Source organism: Juglans regia, chromosome 9 (assembly GCF_001411555.2).
Source record: "Juglans regia cultivar Chandler chromosome 9, Walnut 2.0, whole genome shotgun sequence".
In the NCBI taxonomy this organism is placed as follows: domain Eukaryota; kingdom Viridiplantae; phylum Streptophyta; class Magnoliopsida; order Fagales; family Juglandaceae; genus Juglans; species Juglans regia.
This window is the reverse complement of record NC_049909.1, coordinates 20,843,701-20,867,182: the sequence shown is the minus strand read 5'-3', so window position 1 is coordinate 20,867,182 and position 23,482 is coordinate 20,843,701. Positions and strand designations below refer to the sequence as shown.

The following is a 23,482-nucleotide window of genomic DNA, read 5'->3' as shown; positions in this document are numbered from 1 at the left end:
AGTGCTAATTATATTTCTTATTTAGCTCTTTATTTATCCCACTCATTTATGGACCATTTCTTACACATAACATATTTTAGTCTTTTAATTAAATGAATGTTAATCATGCAAAGAATCCTATTTCAAGAAGGGCAATCTCTACACTAAATTAATAGCAGGTTTGTAACATTAAAATTAGTTTTTAACCGTTGTAAAGAAGTGTACTACATTTATTTGCCAGTAACAAATTTACATAATTAAAATTAGAAGTGGCAGTTAGGGATGTGCAACCGGATCTGGATATCCGGCCATAACCGAATCCGGATGCGGATTCTAAAAACCGAGCAGTTATTGGCCCGGATTAATCCGAAAATAATTCGGGCGAATATCCAGTTTCAATCTGGATATCCGAATTTTTTTTCCAATAAATCCAAATATCCAGATTGTAATCGAATTTAATCTGGCTTATTAACACTTAAAAAAAACTGTTTAAACTTTAAAAAATATTTTTATAGCACTTTTTTTAAAAAAATATATAATATCATGTTTAAATTTCTCATATTTTGAAAAAATAATAATTTAAACACTTATTAAAATTTTTTTAAAAAAAAATTAAAAAAATAACAAAAAAAATAAATAATGTTGATGTTACATCACAATATAAAATATTAATTTACAAAGAACAAACTAAATAATAATACATCATAACTAATTAAACTAGTACAATGCTACTACTCTTCACATCTTGAATTTGAAATTGGGAGAAAATTGATTTCTTTCATCTGCAACACGAGTTGAAGCAATATCAAATCAAGTGTACAATGCCAACACTAAAACTTTATGATCACAGACAAAATTCAGATGTGAGCATTGGTGAAACCTTTGAGGGGTTCTTCAATATCTTCAAGCGGAATATGCTTAAGTTGCTGAAATTGAATGAAGATGGTTACCTTAAAAAGAAAAAAAAAAATTGGAGGTTAAGTTAAATGGATAAGTTAGTAATAAAAAATCAAAATTAACAAAGAAAAGCATTTAGCTCCGATGTCAATGCCTTCTACATGCTCTTGTACCTCCAAAGAATTAATTAGTTTACAACTCAAATTTTGTGTGCAGATTAATGCTTGGACAGTCTCCTAAGAATTAATTAGTTTACAACTCAAATTTTGTGCGCAGATTAATGCTTGGACAGTCTCTGGCGCTGATGAGCTTCAATATGGGTCCACTACACATCCACCGGTGGTGAATGCGGACTCGGATGCAACTATGGAAATAGAGATGACCAATACATTACGTGCAATCTCCGCAAGGATGAGATATCTAAATGAGTTCCTCTTCTACCAAGTCAAAATCTCAAACTCGAGTGTTTTTTGTTCAATCACATCCGACAAATATCTATCCATGTCTGAGCTAAATACCGATCTGTTTTGCTCCTCAAGATATTGCTCTAGAGCTGTATCAAAATCTTCATAGTCCAGGTCGTCACCAATAATACTTGAGGAACTTCTATGAGCCATATTTGATCTTTCATTATCTAGCCCATAAAACTTGTGGTATTTTTCAATCAAACGATTCACGAGCAATCTTACTTTGGCCTCAATTCTATCTCCACATTCATTCCCTTTGCACCTTTTTAATCAGTATGACAATGTTGTAATCTTATATTGAAGGTTAAGGACAAAAGCTATATAAACAATCATGTTCATCCTATTCTTGTTCTCCCAATATTTATCAAACTTAAGTTTTATATTAGATGTCATGTTCATCAACACACCATCCTTACTCTGACACATTTTGTTCAAAGTGTGCTCAATTGTACAAATTTGTTGAAATAACATATTTGAGGTCACATACAATGAGTCAGAGATTTTTAAGGTGGCGTCATAAAAAACTTTTAGAAACTTAATAAAAATACGAGTCCTTTTCCAATCCTCATAAGGAGGTGGCAAAAACTGTGAATCCCTCACTCCCATTAGCACAAAAGCTTTTTTGTATTTTTCAGCAACACTAAGCATTAGGCATGTTGAGTTCTATCTAGTAGGAACATCTAGACGCACCATTTTCTCACACTCAATGTTCAGATCCTTTACACATGTTTTAAACATATCAAACATTGTCGATGAAAATCTCACAAATCTTATTGCCTCTCTAATATTATTTATTGTATCACGTATAATTTTTAAACCATCACATACAATAAGGTTTAAAATATATGCAGCACATCACACATGTATAAACTCATCCTCCAAAATTATGAACTTCTTATCTCTTATGATCTTCCTCACATGATTAATAACAACATCATTAGAGGATCCATTATTTATAGTGATCGTATAAAGACGGTTAATCTCTCAATCCATCATGCAAGATTCTAACATCCAAGCAATGATCTCACCCTTATGATTAGGAATATGAAAAAATATTATATATGATTTTCTTATTTAATATACAACTTAAAAAAAAAAAAAGGGTCCGCGGGTGATCTTCAAGCTGCTCCGGCTCCTTGTCCTTCCTCTTCTTGCATGCATTTGAGTTCGGTGGCACGCCCATGCACGCAACACACGCTGTGCCCAACCCCATAATTAATTCTCACTTCAAAAGTCATGTCCATTGTTTGTTTGTTCGCTTTCTTGGCGTTTTCCCCAGACAGATTGCTTTATTCTCCTCGTTTTGGGTACTTTTTATCAACAAGCTAATGAGCTGCTCCATAAAAATAAATTCACTGTCTACCTAATTTTATATAATATGTTAACTCTAATTTATAATATAACATACGACCTCAATCGATTGTATTTTAAAATTTACTTAGATATTCTTTGTACTAAAACATTTATTTTTTCATTATTTTCATAAAATTACGAAAGAAGCTGTTGCATCTTCCAACGGCCGAACTATTTTAGTTTATTATTACTATTGAGCAAGTTTCAATCAGCCAAGTATTAATGGGGCTGCTTCACGTTTGCCACTTTCTCGGAAGCTTCGAGCTTTCTTTTTTGAAACTCAAACACTCCGCCATTTCTCCAACGCTAGCTACTCACGTACTCTTGCTTACAAAGAAAACCCTACTTCCAACGACAAGCATAACGTTAACCCACTCCCACTCCTACCATACTGATCTCCAGCTCAAACCCTTCGTCTAATCTTTTTTCTTCTTCATGACTTCCCCGTCTCTAACGCTTCATCGGCGACCTAACGTGTTTAGGATTCCGTCGACCTCCTACAGGTCCCTCCAGACCTTCCCGTTGGAAAGACATTCCGACATCGTTCGCCGTCCTGGCGGCCTCATCACTGTCCCTAGAAGACTTAAGTCGGCTCCTGCCACCAGAGGGTCCCTCGGCAGGCCGACCAAGCTGCTGCTCAACGTGACGATCGAGAGAAGCTTGGGTCCTGTACAGGTGGTCATGCTGCCTGAGAACACGATCCTGGACTTGATCAAGGAGGTGTTGGAGATTTACGACAGGGAAAAAAGGAGGCCGTTGCTGCCAAAGATCGATCCTCCCAGCTTCGAGCTCCACTACTCGCAGTTCAGCTTGGAAAGTATGCGTTCGAGTACCCTAGCTCTCCCGTTCATGGCCTTAGAGACTTAAGAAAATTTCCTCTTTTAGAAATTCCCAAAGTCCCTGAGTGACTGTGTCGACTCGGTTATCTTCAAGAAAAAGTTTTCTGCGTCGTCCTTTCTTTTCGAACTTATCTTAGTATTGGTTTTGGACTTGCAGACAGCAATTTTAGCACAATTAATACTTAAGAGCTGCGTTCTTTAATTTCTCTTTTGTTTTTGTTTTGAATTTTTTCTGAAGTACAAAACATGGACCAACTTCGTGTGGATGGTGGGTGCAGGTTTGAAGCCAGAGGAGAAGTTGATAAACTTGGGGTCTAGGAATTTCTTCTTGTGCTTAAAGCAATCCACCTCTACCGGCTCTACTTTCTCCGAGAAAGCAGATGATGCAACTGAAGCTGCATTTCCACTAGCCAAGTTAATGGATTTCTTGTTATAGGTCTAGCCGGCGCCTTTTCAGTCAACGTTAGCCCCCACTTGTATATAGCCATGCTTCTAATCCATAAGTACTGCTGTATTATGTGCGATACTATTAGCATATATATATAGAGTTTTTTATTTGCTATTGTCTACTTCCTGAACTCTTCATGTATCCTAAACTATGTATTTATACTAACTACCTGTGCATATTGTAATGTTATATATAATCATGAAATGTGTAAATGTTATATAGTCATTTTAAAAAAGAGTAGAGTTTACTATTAAAAAATTAATTTCTTTTCATATAAATCCTATATTTATTCACTTTTTTTAAAACGACTACACAACACTTACACATTTATATTTATAAATATCATTTCTCTTATATACATATTAAACCATGTAAACCCATGGAGAGGCCGATAGGTGTAATCAAAATGGGCTTTTAGTAGAGGCCGATAGATGTAAGAAAAATCAGGTAAAAGTATCAAAAGGCCAAGCAAAGGCCCAATCCTTTAGAGCCCAAAAATCTTCTGAATCCTTTTTGTCAACCATGGGCCATGGCCCTTATAAAATGTTGGATTTATAAATTAGAAACGTGGGAGACTATAAGAGTGGAAAGTTCGAAAGACTTCAAATTTATGTCATTTTATAGCGAGTACAGAGTATTGACTATAGATCCCAAGACCCAAAGTGAAAAAGACTTAAAAATTGAAAATTATAAATACTAAAATGGGAATAAAAATGTAAATAAAATCACATCGCTCACCCTCGGTGCTCCGCGTTCCCTAGTCTCTGTGGAGCCATCCAACGGTCCAACCCCTCATTCAGTTTATTCGATCCTTTTCGTGTATCTGCCGCAAAATAACATACACATTCACCAATCACCCATGTACATATATATACATATACATATATATATATATACAGAGAGAGAGAGAGAGAGAAAGCCGCGCGCATTCCGTACCTCATCTCTATTGGAGCAGCGACTTGTGCGTTGCTATAGCGTGCGCGTCCTTCTGGGATTGCTGATTGACGCATTGAATTCGAAGAGACATCAGTTACGACCGAGATAGATAGAAGCTAGAGGAGAAGGAGGAGGAGCATGGGTGATCTCCTTTTGTGGCTCGTCTCCTTCTTCTTTCTCATAGCCTTGCTCGTCCTCGTCGTTTATCAGGTCAATCCCAAAAGGACAATACCCTGAATTTCTGTTATATCTATTGGTTTTCTTTTCTTGGTTCGTATGCTTTATTTCAGAGTGCATTTTTTAAGATTTTGGATTTTTTTTTTTCATTTCGAGATTTGGAATATAGTGGTTAAAATTAGGCTCTTGTGAATATTAGCTGGCTTTGGTAGATATGTTCGTAACTGGGGGGGCGGGTTTGCGTCATCGATTTTCTTCTCAATTCTTGGTTAAAATTGATATTCAATCCTTTTTTCTCGTTTACGTGAAATATCTCTCATAGGTATCTTATTGAGTCAACTGATAGCATAAGTTCCATGACTTTTCCTCTCTCTGTTAAAGTTTTATATGACATAATGACAGGGCTCTAAATTAAGTCAAATAGTGACCTTTGGCATCTTACCTCGACCTTAAACTACTGAAGTTTAAAGTTTCAGATTCGTTTATCAAAAACGTTTTATTCTGAAATTTAGCGGGTTGAAACTTGTAGCTGATAGCATCCATAGAATATAGGTTTTAAAAAAGATTCATTAGGTAAGCTTATGTGTGAGCAGCATTGTACTTGCATATAGTTTTACATATAATCGGGGGATTCCCACAGTTTTATTTAGCGTGAGCAGCATTGTACTTGCATATAATCGGGGGATTTCCATTAATTCATTGTTTCTTTAGTTGAATGAAATATGGAACTTTAACAGTCAAACATTTCTTGCAGCTTATGTGCCTGGCAGATCTAGAGTTTGATTATATCAACCCTTATGACTCTTCATCTCGAATCAACAGAGTGATTTTGCCGGAGTTCATTGCACAAGGAGTGTTATGTGTATTCTATCTCGTAACAAGGCATTGGTTTATGTCCCTGCTGTGTGGTCCATACCTTTTCTACAATGTTAGACTGTAAGTTTTCTTTTGTTTGTGTCTCCCCTTCCACAAATTTGTGATTTTCACCTGTTTGAATACACATAATTCGGGGTTTGGTTTCTGTTACTATTGATGTGTTACAATGTTTAGATGAATATGTGAAACCACCCTTTGAGATTTCAGATTTCTGACAACGTAATTGAGTTGTCCTGAATCTCCTGAGAAGTTGGATGTGGGATAACAAAGGAAGAAAGGACGTCAGTATTTATGTGCAGAAGTAGATAGCATATAATTGCTACCTTGTAGCTTGCACTAGTTGCTGGTTTCTTGCAGTGGTCATGTGTTGGTGTTCTGAGATGCTAGAATGTATAAGTTTTGTGACCTTGCTAAATACATCCTCCACTTGATCAGGTACTTGCAAAGGCGGCACCTGGTAGATGTCACTGAGATATTCAACCTGCTGAATTGGGAAAAGAAGCAGCGGCTGTTCAAATTCTTCTATCTCATATTTCTGCTCATTTTCTCCATAGTTTGGTACTGCCATTAGAGAGCCTGCTTGCTGTTTCTCAAAAATTTATTGTTTCAATTTTGATAGTCTATAAACAGATCACAAGACTTTTCCTTGTACATCTGTTGCAGGATGATTCTAACCACACTGGATGAGCATGAATAGTTGGGGACTGTAACTTACTTTCTGGAGTATGTACTGGAGGTATCGAATGCCGCAAACTATTGCTAAGGTGTTAGCGATAGACTGCTGCCTCCAAGCAACACCAATTGTAACTAAATTAATAGCAGGGTTTGTATTTGTTTGGATAATAAGTTAATCTCTTCCCCCCCACCCCTTCTGTACTTCGCTTTTGTAGAAGGCAGTGTTATCCTGCTTGTAAGCAATCCTTGTTGAAACATCCCAATGTAACCCCCAACTTTAGAGTTCAACCCAATTTTAGTTAAAAAGTCATCCTCTTTTTTATTTTAACCACCCAACTTTTCGAGAGCATAGTACAACGTATTTTCTAAATGAAAAGTACTCTAGTTATAAATAGATTACACAAAAATAATTATATAAATTGATGTTATTTGATGTGATTTATCATATTGTAAAGTTAATTTTACTGTGAAGTAGATATAACGGATTAGATAAAATCACGTCAATTTATGAGATTATTTTTATATAATTCTTGCGCATAATTTATCTATTTATAATTTATACAAATCATTTCTCATTATATTATAATAGATGCACAAAATTTTAGTCATGGAAGGTATGCTTCTTGAATTACTTGCAATTGTGCCAAGTTCCTTTATAAAAGTTTGTGCTCCCCAAGATTAATTTACAAACAATGCTAATAAAAAAAATAATACATATAGTCATTTTAAAAAAAAATGATATCTATTATTAAAAAAATTAATTTTCTTTTTATGTAAATTTCATATTTATTCACTTTTTTAAATAATTGTACAATATTTACATACTTACGACTGCAACTATTATTTTTCATAAAGAAAAAAAAGAAGAAGCTAAACGCATATCCATATTTATTGTTTGTTATACTTTTTTTTTTTTTTCTCTTCAGTTTGGTTTAAATAAAATTATTTACAAGCATGTCTAATAGTTTATTAGGATATTGAATGTGAAACTTCAGAATAAAAAATTAATTTGCTCGAAGTTTTTATATCTTAGAGTAAATGATAAACATCGACTCACAAAAATCAGAATTTATAAATGAAAAATTATTTAAAAAATAATAAAAAAAGAGAAAGTAAGAATTAAGAAAGCCTATCATTCTCCTACCGAGCTCCAACGGCTCAGATCAGTCTAAAGAGTAGTAAGTTACAATAGTACCGGCACCATCTCATCCTTCTCTATTTCGTAATCTTACCCCTCCATCCTATTTCCGAGAAGAGTAGAAACCTTCGCTTCTTCTCTCTGTGAAACATGGCAGTCTCTCTTCATACTACCGGTATTCACCCCCAGACTGGAGCCTCACATCATCGCCTCAGGTTCGCTCCCTTTTTCTCGCTCGCTAGTATTTTACAAGTGGACGGGAAAATCGACTGGTATTATAATTAATTGATCTTTGTCTTTGACAGTTGCGCGACAAAGCTTTATTCAGGATTGAAGCTTCAATCTTCAGGCATGCTCACATACGTTATATTTTCCTGAATGTTCCTTCTCTATCCATTTTGTACCATATTTATTTTTCATCGTTGTTGGTAGGTCCGTTTGGAGCTGGAATACCTAACTTGACCGCTGAATTCTATGGCAAAGTTAATAAGAGCCTGCAGCCCAGGTAACTGAATGAATTATAGGCTAACTCTGTTAACTTCTATGTTTTGCAATTTCATTCGTGGGTCGTAAAGATTAACCTGACTGTTCTGGATTGCACGGTTGGTAAGTTTTGTGCTTAATCACTTGAAAGCATATGTATCCGATGTCAAGATGACATTGGGTATTTGTTGTTCTTTGGTAGCATAATTTTGATTTTTCTACTTTTGGATGCACCTAGAGCTATATATTATCTTGTAATTCGATTTTTACAACGTTTTGCTTCACTGAGCGAGTTAGCATTAGAAGAGTTTTTTTAATTGGGTTAGAGGGATTATAAGCTATTTTGAACTACATTTTGTTACCTTTTAATATTTTTTATCCAAAGGAAACTTTATTGGGTTATTTTCTTATTAATATGACATCGGTGGGATTAGCCTAACTGCCTAAGCTTTTGTTATTGCTTTTTTGTTCCTGTTATCTTTAGATTGTCCCCGAGTTTTTTTGTTTTATGTTTAACTCAGATGTGCAGCTGGATGTGCACTTGCGTTATGGGTGCTTGACTGTTTATATCAATGTTATATAATGCGTAACCCATTGTTCCCTAAGTGCTGTAAATCCCCAACACACATGGATTTGAAGGTGTCAAGTATTTCTTCTTCTAGAGTATAACTCACTGTAGTTGGAAGTTCTTCCTCTCATAAGTCATTATTTTGTTTTTATGCCAATATTATGCGATAATTCTATTTCTTCCATTATGGTTTGTGTACCTGAATAACATCTGAGCTGATCTATCTATATTTTAGGAAATAACTTTCATTTAATTTATCCTTTTTTTTATAATATTTAATTTATCCTTTTTGAATAAAGAGAATGTATCAATACTTGCATGATTTTATTTTTCTTTTGAAATTTTCTACTTTCTAAAGCAATATGTTCTTAATGTATGATGCACTTAATATATTTTCAGGACTCATAACCAAATATCAATAAGAGGACGAGTTAGAATGAGTCCTATAGGGACACCGAGAGTGCCATATAGAACTCCTGGTGAGGGAACTTGGCAGTGGGTTGATCTGTGGAATGCCCTTGTAAGTCACTAGACCTCACTCTATCTTAAACTCATATTCTATTAAATTTACAAATCTGAAAGTTTTATTTACGGGTAATAATGTATATATGACGCCACATGGGGTTGGCAATCACTTTCATGTATCACCACCTAAGGTTTTCCTGTGTCAAAAAGTGAAGAGAAAGAAGCAAAATGCAATTCTCCCAGGCCAGGGACTTGATTCAATAATCATAACCATCTGTTGATCTTAAACTTGGACTTTTTTTTTCTTTTTATTCAAAGCAATGTTGTTTGTGACCCGTAAGGATGCAACCTAGTGGTCAAAGGGTGGACTTGGGATGAGCTGTACACTCATACATCTGGGTTTGATTTCACACTACCATTTTCCCTATATTACCTGATAAACAGTTTTGGCTGGTGAGATCATTCTGTCTGGGTTTTACTCCCCATAGGGCGTTTGAAAGATTTTACTTCAGTGAGTTCTCATGCCCCTCAATTCAGAGTGAGAGGGCCGTGGCATGATTAGAAACCATCATATTCAACAATATCTATGCTTGGTTGAATGCTTATACTAGCTGCATTTTCAGTCTTTATAGGGATTGCGGAAATTTTGCTCTTTTTATTCTTCTAGCTAGTTGGGCATATCCTTTTGTTTTGTTTTTTGTTTTTATGACGGGGATTGACTGCCCAGTGCTCATCTGTCAGTACCAATTGCTTATATGTGGATGTCAAGTTCCCTTGTGATTTTTATAATTTATACCGATCTATATTAATTATATTGCTCTAAGAAAATCACCGAATTCGTGATGCAGTACCGAGAGCGTGTTATCTTTATTGGACAACATATAGATGAAGAATTTAGCAACCAAATATTAGCGACAATGCTGTACCTGGACAGCGTTGATAATTCCAAAAAGCTCTATATGTACATCAATGGGCCTGGTGGAGATGTGAGTTCCTTCTAAACCAGTCTTCTGCAATCAAGCATGCTTCTATCACCATATTCTTGTTGCTTGTGAAATCTTTTTCCCTCACTTAAAACTTCCTCTTTTGCAGCTTACTCCAAGCATGGCTATTTATGACACCATGCAGAGCTTGAACAGTCCTGTCGCCACCCATTGTGTGGGATATGCATACAATCTAGCAGCCTTTCTTCTTTCTGCTGGAGAAAAGGTAATAAATGTCTCCGTTAGATTTTGAAGTGATAAACTCTATTGTTATACCTTCCTATCTGGGAGGCATTGAGGCTAAAAACAACAGATAAATGCAATGTGTGGCACTAGTGCAGGGTGGTTGGACTTACAATGTAGGTATTTTCACCTACGCAGTAAAGGATGAATGATAGTGGACTGTCCTTTCCCTTTTGTTTGGTTTATTAGAAACATCAGTTAAGCATCCAAAAGAACAGCTTTGCTAGAGTTGTGTGATTATGCTAATTGGGATATTCCTCAATTGAAGTCTTGTCCTTCCACATTTGTCTTGTTGTTAGAACCCTAGTAGCCTACTGCGTTCATGGAATATATTTTATTTTGCATAAATATGTTATGTGTGGCCTTAAAAAACGTGGATAGAAATTGTTATGAAGGATATGTAAATAGGGAGTGAACAGAGTGTAGGCTTTTCAACTGGTGGATAGAATAACAAATAGGAATACACAGCAGATTTTGATAAGTTGATGAGCATTTATAGATTTGATCCCAATCTTAGGATTAAGGCATAGTTGAGTTGAGTCTAATATGCTCTTTGAATAGATTTCATTCTTGTTTTATATCCATAATGCTTGAGCTCTTAAGATAATTTATATTGTTCATAATTTTTTTGCATTGAAGGGTAGCCGCTTTGCAATGCCTCTTGCAAGAATTGCGCTCCAATCTCCTGCTGGAGCTGCCCGTGGTCAGGTGTGACTGCATGCCATATTCTCATGTAAATCTATATGCGTGAAAATTACAATGAAACAGAATGATATGTAACAAAAATTATCTCAGGCTGACGACATTCGTAATGAAGCAAATGAGCTACTTAGAATCCGAGATTACCTTTTTAATGAGTTGGCTGAGAAAACAGGCCAGCCTGTCGAGAAGGTTAGTTTGCTCATCACTAAAACTTACTATGTCTTTTTGGCTGCTTATTTTTATACTTAAATAAAAGATGCGTACTTGGTATTGTAATTAATGGCTGTGAAGAAGCTTAAGCTTTTCCAAGTGCACACAGAATTACATATGGTAAGTAAGGTATTATATTGCTTTTAAGACTGCAAGTTACACCTCCACAAAGGACGGGAATTTGTCACCTCTCTCAGTCACCCCTACAGGACACAATAATTTCTTTTAAAATTTTGGAAAGCAATGTTTCCATCATTTCTTGAACTAAACCCTTTTTATTTCTGAAAATATGGAGTGTCATCAGCTTGAAAAACTGTCTTAATGGTTATGTGCAGATTAACAAAGATCTGAGCAGGATGAAACGGTTTAATGCTCAGGAGGCTCTTGAATATGGGTTAATTGATCGGATTGTCAGGCCACCTCGTATTAAGGCCGATGCACCTCCTAAGGATGCAGGAACAGGGCTTGGTTAACCTACCCTTTGCTTGAGATGATTGCTGAAAATTTGACAGTCTCATCTTAAGGTGGAAACACATGCAAAGGCTGCGGGGTCAGTGTACTTGTTCTTGAGATAAGTTCTGTTTGACATTTTGGGATGTTTCCCAAGTTAATTTATCAACATGTAGGATTCGCTTTGTAGTTATAAATTGGGATAGAGAGGAAAAAAATGGTGCCTTTCGTTGTTTTCGGCATCATTCCTAATTATATCATACGATGACCCATGCAACTTGGACAGAATTCTTTTTTTCTTTTTCTTTTTTCAATTAAACCTTAAATATAAGAGAGGGATATTATAATGTTCAGTGTTCGTAATAACTTGATAAGGTTATTAGTTACATTCTATATCATTGAGTTTGAAATAACTTGCATTAGATTTAGTTTTGAACAAAATTGCCAGATAAATAACACATGCACAAACAATTCATAACTAACTACGGACTAGAGTTACTTCACATCTATTGCTAGATTGAAACATATTACATACAAATCTAAATGGGTTATCATGCTTTATAGCCGTTTGTCCAAGTCTGAGCTGGTAGCAATAAATCTTCCTGAATCTCTCTTTCCTCCGTTCTTCATTGACCTTAGCAATAAAGCTTTCGATTCTTCCATGCAAATCGTCATTATCTTGTTCTTTATCTTGCCAAAAGATGTAGTCATCAATACTATTACTATCATTGTAACCATCTGAACCCCAGTATTCTTCATCTTCCTCATCGTCATCCCCTTTGTAATCCCTAGTATGGTATTGCGGATCTTCCTCGTCATACAAGGGAGGAAAATTGACCAAAACCCATCAACTTCTTCTGAAGACGATCTGTAATTTCCAACATGGATAGTAATTGGAGCAATGCTACCCAACCTCCACACACCACCTTTTTTTTTTAATTTTTAAATTTTTTAAAATTTTTTTTGAGTTTATTCTTTTTAAAATAATTTTATTTTTCTATTCATTATTCATATATTAAAAATTTGATGAAAGAAAAAAAAAATAAAATTTAAAAAATGTGTGGTGTGTGGAGGATGAGAGGTTGTATAGATTTTTTCAATTATTATTGTGTTAAAAAGCTAAAAACTAAAGATAAGGACTTAACGAGAATCCATGAAACTTGTGTTGTTGATGGTTTGATGTCCACAAGTTCAGGACCAGAATGGCAGCCAAACACAGAATTAGAGGTATTAGTATCTGGACAAATCTCATGCCCTGAAATACAAAATGGGTAATGGCGGTTGTGTTCTTTTGTGATGTCTTCTGGTATAGGATTATGGCGCCGAGTTAATTTAATCATTAAAAAAATGTGGTTTTCATAGAAATATGAAAACAAGCACTAAGCAGTATACCATTAATTTACGTGGAAATTCAGTAAGCACACCTCGTGAAGAAATTAAAACTTCCAAGCTTAATTGATAATACATACCCGCCCGAAAGTTCCTTTTTGTTTTATGTAGAATGCCAATACTGTGATAAAAATTAAAAATAAAAATTTTTTACTGTTCATATGTAAAAAATTATCTTTTATTTTCATATTTTTTTAACATTTAAATATTTAAAAAAAAAATTTTAAAAAAATACATCAATACATTAAAAGTCATTTTCTTAATCATTAAGTAAAAAAAAAATAAAAAAAAAAAATATATAGACGGTCAAAATGAAGAGACGACAAACTCAAACGGCATTCTAGTATTTCTCTTTTTTAAACCTTATTTGTGCACAAACCCTGTGTAATTTGTATTCATTTCCCTTTTGTTTATCGTGGGTATTAACCATTTGGCGGCGATGGTCAAGACAATGAATTTGATATGCTACCTTCACGCTTAAACAAGTTTAGCTGAAGAGCCTAAAAATCTTGAAAATTATATATACGTAGCGGAATATTAAAAAAAAATGTCATATTGTTATTTAAGTGATTCGAATATTGAGAAGAAAAATAAAAAAATAATGCAGATTAATTAGCAATAACAGACCATTGAAGACGTGAGCATGTATAATTCAGAATGTCTAAAGAAACTTTAAAATTACAAACCATAATCACTCCAAGAAAGGAAAGTTGAGGTGTACATATTACATGATCAAACTAATCTCCCTGACAAAACAGCGGCAACATTTGGTACACTCACTCAGCTAACTAATATAAATGCTACCTAAAATGGAAAGGAGAAATCCCTGATGGAAAACAACATGCTGGTACACTAATGTATAGTGGATTAGGTTCGCAAACCAAATAAACACAGGGAAGTGAGATTTTAACTTAATTGAGCGGATTGCCAAAGTGGGTCAGTAACTAACCTCATACTGCACAACAATGTGAGGCCAATTATGTTACACTCCAGGCAGATATACGTTAATGTCAGTAGGCTTATCCCTGGAATCTGATGCCAAAGAAGTCCAGGGATCTGCACTAGATATTGGAACAGCTGCAGTTGGTGCGGCAATTGATACGAAATCGTGCTTCTGTTTTTTGTGCTTTTGCTCATGCTGGTTCCCTGTCAGAAAACTGCCTACTACAACCTGATTCATACCAACAAGGTAAAAATATCACAACTCGACCCTCAAGCTATGGAACTCTCTTGTACCAATCATCACTTCTTACAAGGAGATGTTAAAAAGTTTGGATTGAGACTAGTTTATCATTTCTATTGTGCACCGATTTAAAAAGTGAAGACCATAAATGCGTGAAAATAAGAGCCATACCTGCACCGGACTCGCAGCAACTAATAGACCAGCAACTCCACCACCTACTACACGCCCATCCGGACTTGCCAATGAAACACTCATCCCACCAGATCTGCTCCTTGTTCCTCCGCTATCATTTGGCATGAATGATCCAGATAACGATAATATCTCAAAACGACCCTGCAAGAACAGCAGCAAAAAGAAATTGGGAATGCAAAATTAATGACATAATAATAAAAATGATAGGATCTGGAAACGATATATATAAATGCAGGTATGGTTTGATTGGGTACATTGGAGGATATTGGTCATCACTTTTATTCACAATTAGTCGCTGATCTGCTCGATGCGTGAGAATAACTAAATTTATAGAATGAAAAATACTATATGTACCTGAGTTAGAAAAAGTGTCCACCAGCCATTTCAAAAAATGGCATAACAAAACGCATGGTGGAGGGAAAAAGTTTTTTTATTTTTATTTTTTTGGTTTGGGGGGGGGGGGGACAGCATCTTTAACAGCAGGAAAAAGTCGAGCATACAGTTATCAAAGGCAATGCAAATATCCCACGACAATCATCGCAACAGAGCTAGGTCATTAATACTCATTTAATCTGAGGTGGATAATGCGCATCACCTCATATGTCAATGTACCCCCAGAAGAATCGGGCTGGCGAAGTGTAACACTTGATATCACTCCATTAGCAGAGAGGATGCATATAGTTCGAGGCCCTTGCTGAGAAAAGGATATAACCTTCATTGTAACATCCTGCAATAAACAAAAGGAACACTCACCTTTATGATAAAAGACAAATCATTTGCTTGAATAAGCCATTAAAGTAAGAAATGTACAGATAGAAATCATCCTAAAGTAGTACTACAAAATCTAATTTTCCAGCATTTTCTATGGCAACTCCCAGACAGTATCATGCAGGTAAATCAACAGGGAGTTGGAGCCAAAAAAGCGCCATTTTTGTACAAAGGACCTTACCTCACTAAAGTTGGTATAACATGTACATATTGGATTAAATGACTACTCCATTTGAAACCTTTTTAGAATTTTTCCAGGGGATGATATCCTTCATCAATAAATTAATAGGTAATAGATAATGGAATAGGTACAGATACTGACAATACAAAGAAATCAACCCTGTCATTTTAACTGATCAGATTTTCCTCTATAAAGTCTTTTATCTTCTCAGGAGAAGAAAGCACAAATACACTAATAAAATGAAACAGAAACCCAACTTACACCAGGAGTTCATTTTCTGGTAAAACGTATAACCCTCCTGCGAAAAAAAAAGATCCCCAAATGTAATGTAGTAAAAGTGCACCATCAAAGCAAGGGTTTTAGTCCAATTCTTTCATCCACAGGCCAAACAAAACCCACATTTTCCATGTTTACAATTAAGTACAATCCATGGTAAATCAGCATAACGCCCAAATATCTTAGATCTTTTTCTCTCCTATATCTGGAAAATAACTAAGTACAATCCATGGTAAATCAGCATTAAGGCCCAAATATCTTGGATTCAAAGAACGTCATCCTTCTCTGACAATGAAATCCACATAATGTCTTCATTTTGTCCAACCATACTTCACATAATGGAATTTCATGCAATATATGATATATGAAATACATTCAAAGGACACCCTTATTTTCAACAATTACCTCGCCGGTATCAACAGTGATGATATGGGGCGTAAAATTGGCACCAACAGAGCATGCAACCCATTCACCTACAGAAGATTCTTAAAATATCAGTAAACACAATAAGGAGCCTCCCTCTGAAGTAAATTTTAAATTTACTAGGCAAACAGAACATGCAACATGTTTACTTTCCAGCAAAGAAACAATGTCAAATGCAACATAATTGTTTTCCTAAAAGCAGAAAATTTGGAGAAAAGTAAAAATCTCACAGGTTCTCCTTTTAAGCTGTCATCTAACATAATTTAATGAACGATGTAAAGACTTTACAACAAATAATTATGACTTCACTGCGACCATCTATAAACGATATATTGAGTTTGTCAATGTGTACTCATGATATAAGTACCACTAATATAATAAAAAGAAATTAAAATAAACAAAAGTAGCCATTATTTTGAATATTGCATCTCACAGGGGGAGATTTTATATTGGTACCGGAAACACGCCCATTTTTTACATTCAGGTTTTCTCTAAATTTGAAGGTATTAAATGCTAGGGTTCCGGATCGAGGCTCAATCCAATTCCACAGTATTTATGGATGAATCCAGTGCATCAATGCATCTAAGCAAGGAAAAAAAGGTCTAGGCTTCTGACTCTTTTTTGATAGGTAATTAAGAAGTTTTATTCATAATAATAGGCATAGCCAAGTAACAAAATTGTAATCTTAAATACGACATATTAACAAAACCAATGCTGTGCCAATCTGCAATCATTGATGCTATGTCATCATTCCCAAGTTCACATTACACCCTGCATAACTAATTCATACTGGCCGATGTTGCATTGAACAAGGTATAGAGCTTTCCTACTATGGATTATTAATTTGGTAAATACTTAAAATCCTGTGTGTTAAGTTCTCCTTTAATGATGGATGGCTTGGAATCTAAATTTCCAAACAGCACGGATGAAGCCATCAGCTTTAAAATATCTGAATAAGAACTACAGCTTTACAAGCAATGATGTCTGTCAAAAAAAAAAAAGGGAAGGTATTACCAGTTACCACAGAAATATACTAAAAGGTATCTTGAAGGAGTGCAAGGACGCTTGACCTTTTTCTTTTTTTTTCTTTTTCTTTTTTTGTATCAGCAGTATAGGTCTTGACTACATAAATGAGAGGAGGATGAGAGAAGGAAAAACAAAAGGTCTTGATTTATATTCAGATTCCCTAGTTGGTAAACAGAATCAAAATATATACGAAGAGTTAAAACTATTGCAGACCTTCAATTACTTTCACTGTGTTCCAAGAATCTAACAACAAAACACCAACTCGGAGCTAAATGTCTAGAGAACAACAACTTCCCTTTGGCCCCCTTTGGCAGTAATGATCAGTCGGCAATCAGAATACAGGTTTCAAGTCCAAAGTCTGTTCACAATCGATTGCAAACTTTTAGCAGGTACCCCAAATTGGCACCTTGCATAAGTATCGTCCTAAAAGCTGAAAGTGCCAAATGAGAGCCATACCAAGAAGATTCCACCATTCTCGCACCAACCCATAAAACTCACCATCTTTTCAGAATTACCACGCACATCAAGATCTCACTTAGCGCATCCAATCAGAGGTCCCACACCTACCCACAGGCATCCCCTAAACCCCAAAGCACCATCTTAAACTCAAATCCCCATAAGATCAGAACGATAATCCATTCACTATAAAAACTAAACCAAAACCCAACCCCAAACCCGCATGCAAAACAGCACAAACTATAAGCAGAAAGTCAGAAACACAAAAACAATACCATCTTTAACCATAAAACATATGTGGCGAACACATTTTCTCGTTACCTATATTCTCCACCTCAAACTTGGTCTTGCTCACCGAGCTCGCCGGCTTCACTTTTCCGCGCTTCCCAGCTGAGAAGTCGATCACAGGTGGCGGCACGGAGGAAGATATTGGCTTCGGAGACAGTGCTATCGTGACGCTACCGTCAGGCCCGTACTTCCTCGGCCGACCCCTCTTCTTCTTTGCCGGCATAGCTGGAGCATCCACAGTCGCCGCCGTTGACGGCGGCGGAGCACTTACTTGCGCCGCCGCAGTCGGCGGTGGAGCGGATCCATCTGTCTGAGCCTGATTTTCGGACCTCGGAGCTATATGGTAGTCCGACGGAGCATCTGATCCAACCACTGTAACCCCACCACTTGCTTCCATAGTTATGCACAGATTTTTCTATAAGCTTCTCATCAAAAGCCCATTTTTTTCCTCTTAATCTAAATCACCCAAAAATAAGTTCAAGATTTTTTTAAAGAATAGAAAAAATAACAAAAAAACAAAAGCTTGAAATTTCAGAACCAGTGAAGCTTCTTTGGAGTGTTAAACTAGCAGAAGAACTTGAAGAAACGATTTTTTCAAAAGCAGAAGTGAGATTTAATCTGCAAACTTAGACTATTGCAGAGCTAAGCTGAAACAGAGCTCAAACGGTGATTATCTTTTTTTTTTTAAAAAAAAAATTATATATTTTTATTTTCGGAAATTGAGTGAGATTGAAAGGAAAAAAAGGCTGATTTTTGAGCTCTATGACTTTTGATTTTGCGATTCGAATGGAAAATGCTGAGATAATAACAAACCTTGTTTTCGTTGTTTAAGCTAATTGGGTGCCTAACTTTCCTAAGACTGTCCGAATTGAGATTAAAAAAATAAATGGGAAAAGAAAATGTTGAATAATGAGTCATTAATGAATATTATTTTGTGATGGTTTAATATTTTATGAGAAAAAAGCATCGATATTTGAATTTTGGTTGGAATCTGGTGAAGATATAAAATAAAATAAATTTGAAAGTGGGTAGGAATTATTATTATTATTATTATTTTTCTTTTTATTTTATTCTTTCCTTTTGTAAAAGTGGACAAAACGAAATAATAAGTAATTATTATCACCATTATCATTTTCTTTCTTTACTATATTATATGTTTATACTATTTAAATAATATATCTTTTAGGTGAATGGAAAGTAAAATTTGGTTGTCAAGAAATTAAGGAATTGTTTAGAGAAGGAAACAAGAGGGGTTGTCAAAGGCAGGCAGGCAGGCAAGCATCCCTTTTTTTTGGAGGTGACACGTTATAACTATCTAATTGAGAAAGCAAATCTTATTTTTATTCATTATTCTTCCCTTTTTCCCACCTATAGACAGTGTATTATTTATTTTATTTTTTTTTTTGGCTTAAAAATTATATCCATGGAATGATAAGTGAAGAGAGAAAATAAAGAGAAATAATATTTACAGACATAAAATATATAAATATCGCGCATTTTTTTTAAATGAATAAATATAAAATTAATTTTTTAATAGTGAATCTCACTTTTTTTTTAAAAAGAATATACGGCACATCCTAATTCATAATTATATCTAGCATTATTCATAAATAAAAGTGAACCTCAAGTTATTTAGACATAAAGAAAAGTAAAATAATATTTAAAAGAAAAAAAGGAAAAGAGTATTCTTTTTTTTTTAAATGAATAAATATAAAATTAATTTTTTAATAGTGAATCTCACTTTTTTTTAAAAAGAATATACGGCACATCCTAATTCATAATTATATCTAGCATTATTCATAAATAAAAGTGATCCTCAAGTTATTTAGACATAAAGAAAAGCAAAATAATATTTAAAAAAAAAAAAGGAAAAGAGCATTCTTTTTTTTTTAAATGAATAAATATAAAATTCATATAAAAAATTAATTTTTTAATAATCAATCTCATTTTTTTTCAAAAAGAGTGTGCGGCACATCTCCAATCTATAATTATATTTAGTATTATTAAAAAACAAAAGTGAATCTCAAGTTATTTAGACATAAAGAAAATCAAAAAAGTATTTTTTTTTTAAAAAAAGGGGAAAAGAGTAAAATAAAAAATAAAAACTGTTGCATTATTTTGCTTAACCATAACGTATTTATTATTTTGGGTTGACTTACTCATAAATCATTATTTTTCACAATAAAAATGACCATAAAAAATAAGCAATACTACTTGTATAAACATGTATTCATTGATTGTAGTGCTCAACGTACAGCAATAGGCCATAGCTTTGGGTAATTAATTAGTCTTATGATCTTATCACAAAGTGTGCTGCAGTACAGTAATCTTTTTGCTTGCTTTTAAGTGCACTCTGTTTTTCAAATTAAATGCATTTCAGTCGATAATTCAAAGACTTGAGTACGTTTTCCACTTGTTATGATGGGCTCTGGGAAACTTTTAGGGGAGACCTATCTCTGGAAATGGTCCCTTTTCTTTTCATTTTTTGAGATTTTGCATCATTTCCATGAGAAAAAAAAAAAAAAAGGAGAGGTGTTTCTTTGCAATATGTCATGTGTTAGATTAGCAGTGGATGATGTTAGTGCTGCAGCTAGCACATGTTGGAGCTCTTCAGTGCCTTTTTCTAGCCTACTCCAAATTTAGATTGTGTTTGGTTGTCGAATAAAATTCAACTTATTTCAAGTATTTATTTTAAATTAATTATTAATGAGACATATTATTTTTTTAATTTTTTATAAAAAGTTAAACTCATCTCAATCTATTTTATACATTTTAACTTAAAAAATTAAACACATTTCAACTTAAAAAAGTTAAACCAATCTCAATGAAACTCATAAAATATTACTATTCACAATTCAATTAATCTCAACATCTAAACATAACCTAAACTTTTTTTTAATATAATTTTTTTCTAAGTAGATTTAATGAAAGTGGTTTAGAAAATGGGAGAAGGGGAAGTAATCTCCCTTCAAATAGACAAGAATATTAATTTTAATATGGGACCACATCCATTGACTAAGTAAATAATTTGAAAACAAGTATGATATTATTCATGAGATTACATGTATCTTTTCTAAACAATGGTTTTAGGCAAGCTGCCAAAAAAAAAAAACAAAGGAAATTTAATAAATATTAAATTATTAGATAAATACATCTTAACTATTTAATTATTTGGACAATTAACAAATATGGTGACGAACTCGATGCACATTAGCTTCCACGACTTTATATATATATATATATATATTTATTTTATTTTAAATGTATATCTGCCTGCATATATGCATAATTGTTTTTTATTTATTTATTTTTTAAATAAATTTTTTGTTTCAGACCTAACTCATGGAAAGCGAAAGATAATATATTTAAGAAATTTTCATAAAAAAGACAGAGACTGTAATCCTATAGAGTATTTACATATTTATTTATTTATTTAATTAAAAGGAAGATAAAATATTGGGTTAATTATACTTTAGTAGAACTAAATTGTGGGATGGGCTAAGACTATTCCCACTATCATCATTGATCGTCAACCGTGCAGAGCTAACTGGATGGTCGGGCTGGGCTACCTTCTGCAAAAATCACGTAGATAAAAATCAAGGTTTTCCAGTCCACGAAGCAGAACGAATGGGTCGGAATATCTAGAGCCCACTTGATTATTGATTGTGAGGACTAGGACCTTAGAAAAAGCCTTCTATTTAGGCCCATAGTTCAACTTGCATTTGAGCCCATGCATATCTATTCCCACGGCCTGGCCAACTTTTAGGTCTCTACCCACTTGGGATTCATTGATGGGTTTTGAAACTTTTGAAATGCTAATTGAATTAAACAAATATAAATTCTGTTATCAAACTAAGTGTATATCATAATTAATAAATTACTTATATAAAATAATTTAATTTAAATTTTAAAATTTAAATCTTATAAATCAAATCTTATAAATCAAATCTTACCATTTAAATAATGTAGATTGTGTTATCTATACACCGACTTGATAATAGAATAACTCTTACCTAGCTAATAAACAAAATGTAGGGACGTGTCACATATATTATCAAAACTATTAATAATTAAGCTCTAACCTAGCTAATATCCATCTCGTAGCTGAAGTCAACTCGAAAGGTTCCTTTTAATATCGTACTCTAACATGCACTGTCACTCCACAGAATAAATCAAGTCTATATGCTTTTTATATGCATGACGAGAGATCAGGGTACGTAGCTTAATTGGTGATTATTTTTGACAAGTTGGAGGAGGGTGATGATGATCGATGTGATTAATTAGTTACAAAGATCATTATCACAAGGGTATAATATATATATATATATATATATATATATATAATGTAGCATTTTATGGTCAAGAATATGAACAACATCTGCCATGTGGCAATTACATACTAGGTTGTGCCAAATTTTGTGGCATCATATATACATACATACAAGAATAATAATTTCGTGAAAATTGTCACTGGGAATCTTCTTTCTTAATTTCTGATTAGATAACTAATACCCTTTGGAACTTTCGGTTGATCAAGTACTTATCAGATACCTTATCTTAATTACGTACCTGATCTTCATGAGTTTGCGTCACCCGGCCCCGACATCTCAATAGTTGATGAAAGACAAGTAGAAATGGCCAAGCAAAGGCATCGGACGGATTCCACAAACAAATACAAAAGGACTAGCAAATCGAAGCAAAGATTCTAATAATTAAGGAAGCAGCAGCTTGCACTTCATTTTGTTGTAATCTTTGGGTCAAACGACTCGAGATTGTTCGAAAGCTGAGAAAAAAAAAAGTTCTGTTATTTGGCCGGCATTTTGGTGCTGTGTCGAGTTGTTTAAGTTGTTTTTTTTTTACTATTTAAAACATGCATAGAGAAGAAGAAGAAGAAGAACATGCAAGCAGGTCTCCTCCGACTTTGACATCTATTGTTTTTCTCCTCAAAACATGTTGGTGCCCTTGGCTTCATTGTTTGTTCTTATTTCAGTATCCAAAGGTGTTGGGGAAATCAACACAGCGGAAGGGATAAAAGCGGTAATAAAAGAGTACACTCATGCACTCAGTGACACCAAAAATTTAACGTGGTTCGGCAACTGCCTACATCCACAGAAAAGAGCTTCACTAATAAATAGTGGAACACAAGAAAATATTACAGAGGATGAGGATCACACTCCACTCAACTCAACTCTCTTCTTTTCTCTCAGAGCTCTCTCGGCTCTCTCTCTTTTCTTTTCTCTTTGGGTGTATGATGCTCTCGTCTGAAGCTTTAATTTATAGGCGCATTACTTCACGTATGAACGCATTTATTGTTGCATTCATTAGGTGGTTGGGCGCTGGGGGTTGAGGGTTAAGCGCTGAGCAGTCAACAATGACTGCTCAGGGCATGGACTTCAACAATTCTCCCCCTC

At 34.4% G+C, this 23,482-nt stretch overlaps 4 protein-coding genes across 4 annotated transcripts; 3 read left to right on the top strand and 1 right to left on the bottom strand.

Annotated features, from left to right (window-relative positions):
• The first annotated feature begins 2,962 nt into the window (after positions 1–2,962).
• On the top strand, positions 2,963–4,148 carry LOC108981855 (uncharacterized protein At4g22758-like). The gene is made up of 2 exons (XM_018953106.2): positions 2,963–3,513; positions 3,814–4,148. Exons 1-2 carry the CDS (start codon positions 3,132–3,134, stop codon positions 3,969–3,971), a joined length of 540 nt encoding a protein of 179 aa, XP_018808651.1. The 5' UTR covers positions 2,963–3,131; the 3' UTR covers positions 3,972–4,148.
• A 732-nt stretch (positions 4,149–4,880) lies between these two features.
• Positions 4,881–6,975, top strand: LOC108981851 (protein cornichon homolog 4-like). The gene is made up of 4 exons (XM_018953103.2): positions 4,881–5,129; positions 5,851–6,032; positions 6,408–6,530; positions 6,636–6,975. Exons 1-4 carry the CDS (start codon positions 5,058–5,060, stop codon positions 6,667–6,669), a joined length of 411 nt encoding a protein of 136 aa, XP_018808648.1. The 5' UTR covers positions 4,881–5,057; the 3' UTR covers positions 6,670–6,975.
• An 890-nt stretch (positions 6,976–7,865) lies between these two features.
• LOC108981857 (ATP-dependent Clp protease proteolytic subunit-related protein 2, chloroplastic) lies at positions 7,866–12,282 on the top strand. The gene is made up of 9 exons (XM_018953109.2): positions 7,866–8,000; positions 8,091–8,134; positions 8,218–8,290; positions 9,236–9,356; positions 10,150–10,287; positions 10,394–10,510; positions 11,167–11,235; positions 11,323–11,418; positions 11,775–12,282. The coding sequence occupies exons 1-9, from the start codon at positions 7,936–7,938 to the stop codon at positions 11,910–11,912; spliced, it is 861 nt and encodes a 286-aa protein (XP_018808654.1). The 5' UTR covers positions 7,866–7,935; the 3' UTR covers positions 11,913–12,282.
• A 1,640-nt stretch (positions 12,283–13,922) lies between these two features.
• LOC108981856 (AT-hook motif nuclear-localized protein 1-like) lies at positions 13,923–18,958 on the bottom strand. Its single transcript, XM_035694016.1, has 6 exons — positions 18,885–18,958; positions 18,105–18,527; positions 16,284–16,351; positions 15,249–15,380; positions 14,633–14,794; positions 13,923–14,449 (listed from the first exon to the last, which is right to left on the bottom strand). Exons 2-6 carry the CDS (start codon positions 18,466–18,468, stop codon positions 14,261–14,263), a joined length of 915 nt encoding a protein of 304 aa, XP_035549909.1. The 5' UTR covers positions 18,469–18,527; positions 18,885–18,958; the 3' UTR covers positions 13,923–14,260.
• Between the last annotated feature and the right edge of the window lie 4,524 nt (positions 18,959–23,482).

What these genes read in the sequence shown, in the direction of transcription:
- LOC108981855 (XM_018953106.2), top strand. Translation starts at nt 3,132, where the DNA reads ATGACTTCCCCGTCTCTAACGCTTCATCGGCGACCTAACGTGTTTAGG. An exon ending in CTCGCAGTTCAGCTTGGAAA is followed by an intron (nt 3,514 to 3,813) that starts GTATGCGTTCGA and finishes TGGTGGGTGCAG; the next exon opens with GTTTGAAGCCAGAGGAGAAG.
- LOC108981851 (XM_018953103.2), top strand. Translation starts at nt 5,058, where the DNA reads ATGGGTGATCTCCTTTTGTGGCTCGTCTCCTTCTTCTTTCTCATAGCC. An exon ending in TCGTCCTCGTCGTTTATCAG is followed by an intron (nt 5,130 to 5,850) that starts GTCAATCCCAAA and finishes CATTTCTTGCAG; the next exon opens with CTTATGTGCCTGGCAGATCT. An exon ending in CTTTTCTACAATGTTAGACT is followed by an intron (nt 6,033 to 6,407) that starts GTAAGTTTTCTT and finishes CCACTTGATCAG; the next exon opens with GTACTTGCAAAGGCGGCACC.
- LOC108981857 (XM_018953109.2), top strand. Translation starts at nt 7,936, where the DNA reads ATGGCAGTCTCTCTTCATACTACCGGTATTCACCCCCAGACTGGAGCC. An exon ending in GCCTCACATCATCGCCTCAG is followed by an intron (nt 8,001 to 8,090) that starts GTTCGCTCCCTT and finishes TGTCTTTGACAG; the next exon opens with TTGCGCGACAAAGCTTTATT. An exon ending in AATAAGAGCCTGCAGCCCAG is followed by an intron (nt 8,291 to 9,235) that starts GTAACTGAATGA and finishes ATATATTTTCAG; the next exon opens with GACTCATAACCAAATATCAA.
- LOC108981856 (XM_035694016.1), bottom strand. Translation starts at nt 18,468, where the DNA reads ATGGAAGCAAGTGGTGGGGTTACAGTGGTTGGATCAGATGCTCCGTCG. An exon ending in GTTTGAGGTGGAGAATATAG is followed by an intron (nt 16,352 to 18,104) that starts GTAACGAGAAAA and finishes AATCTTCTGTAG; the next exon opens with GTGAATGGGTTGCATGCTCT. An exon ending in TCACTGTTGATACCGGCGAG is followed by an intron (nt 15,381 to 16,283) that starts GTAATTGTTGAA and finishes TGTTTATTGCAG; the next exon opens with GATGTTACAATGAAGGTTAT.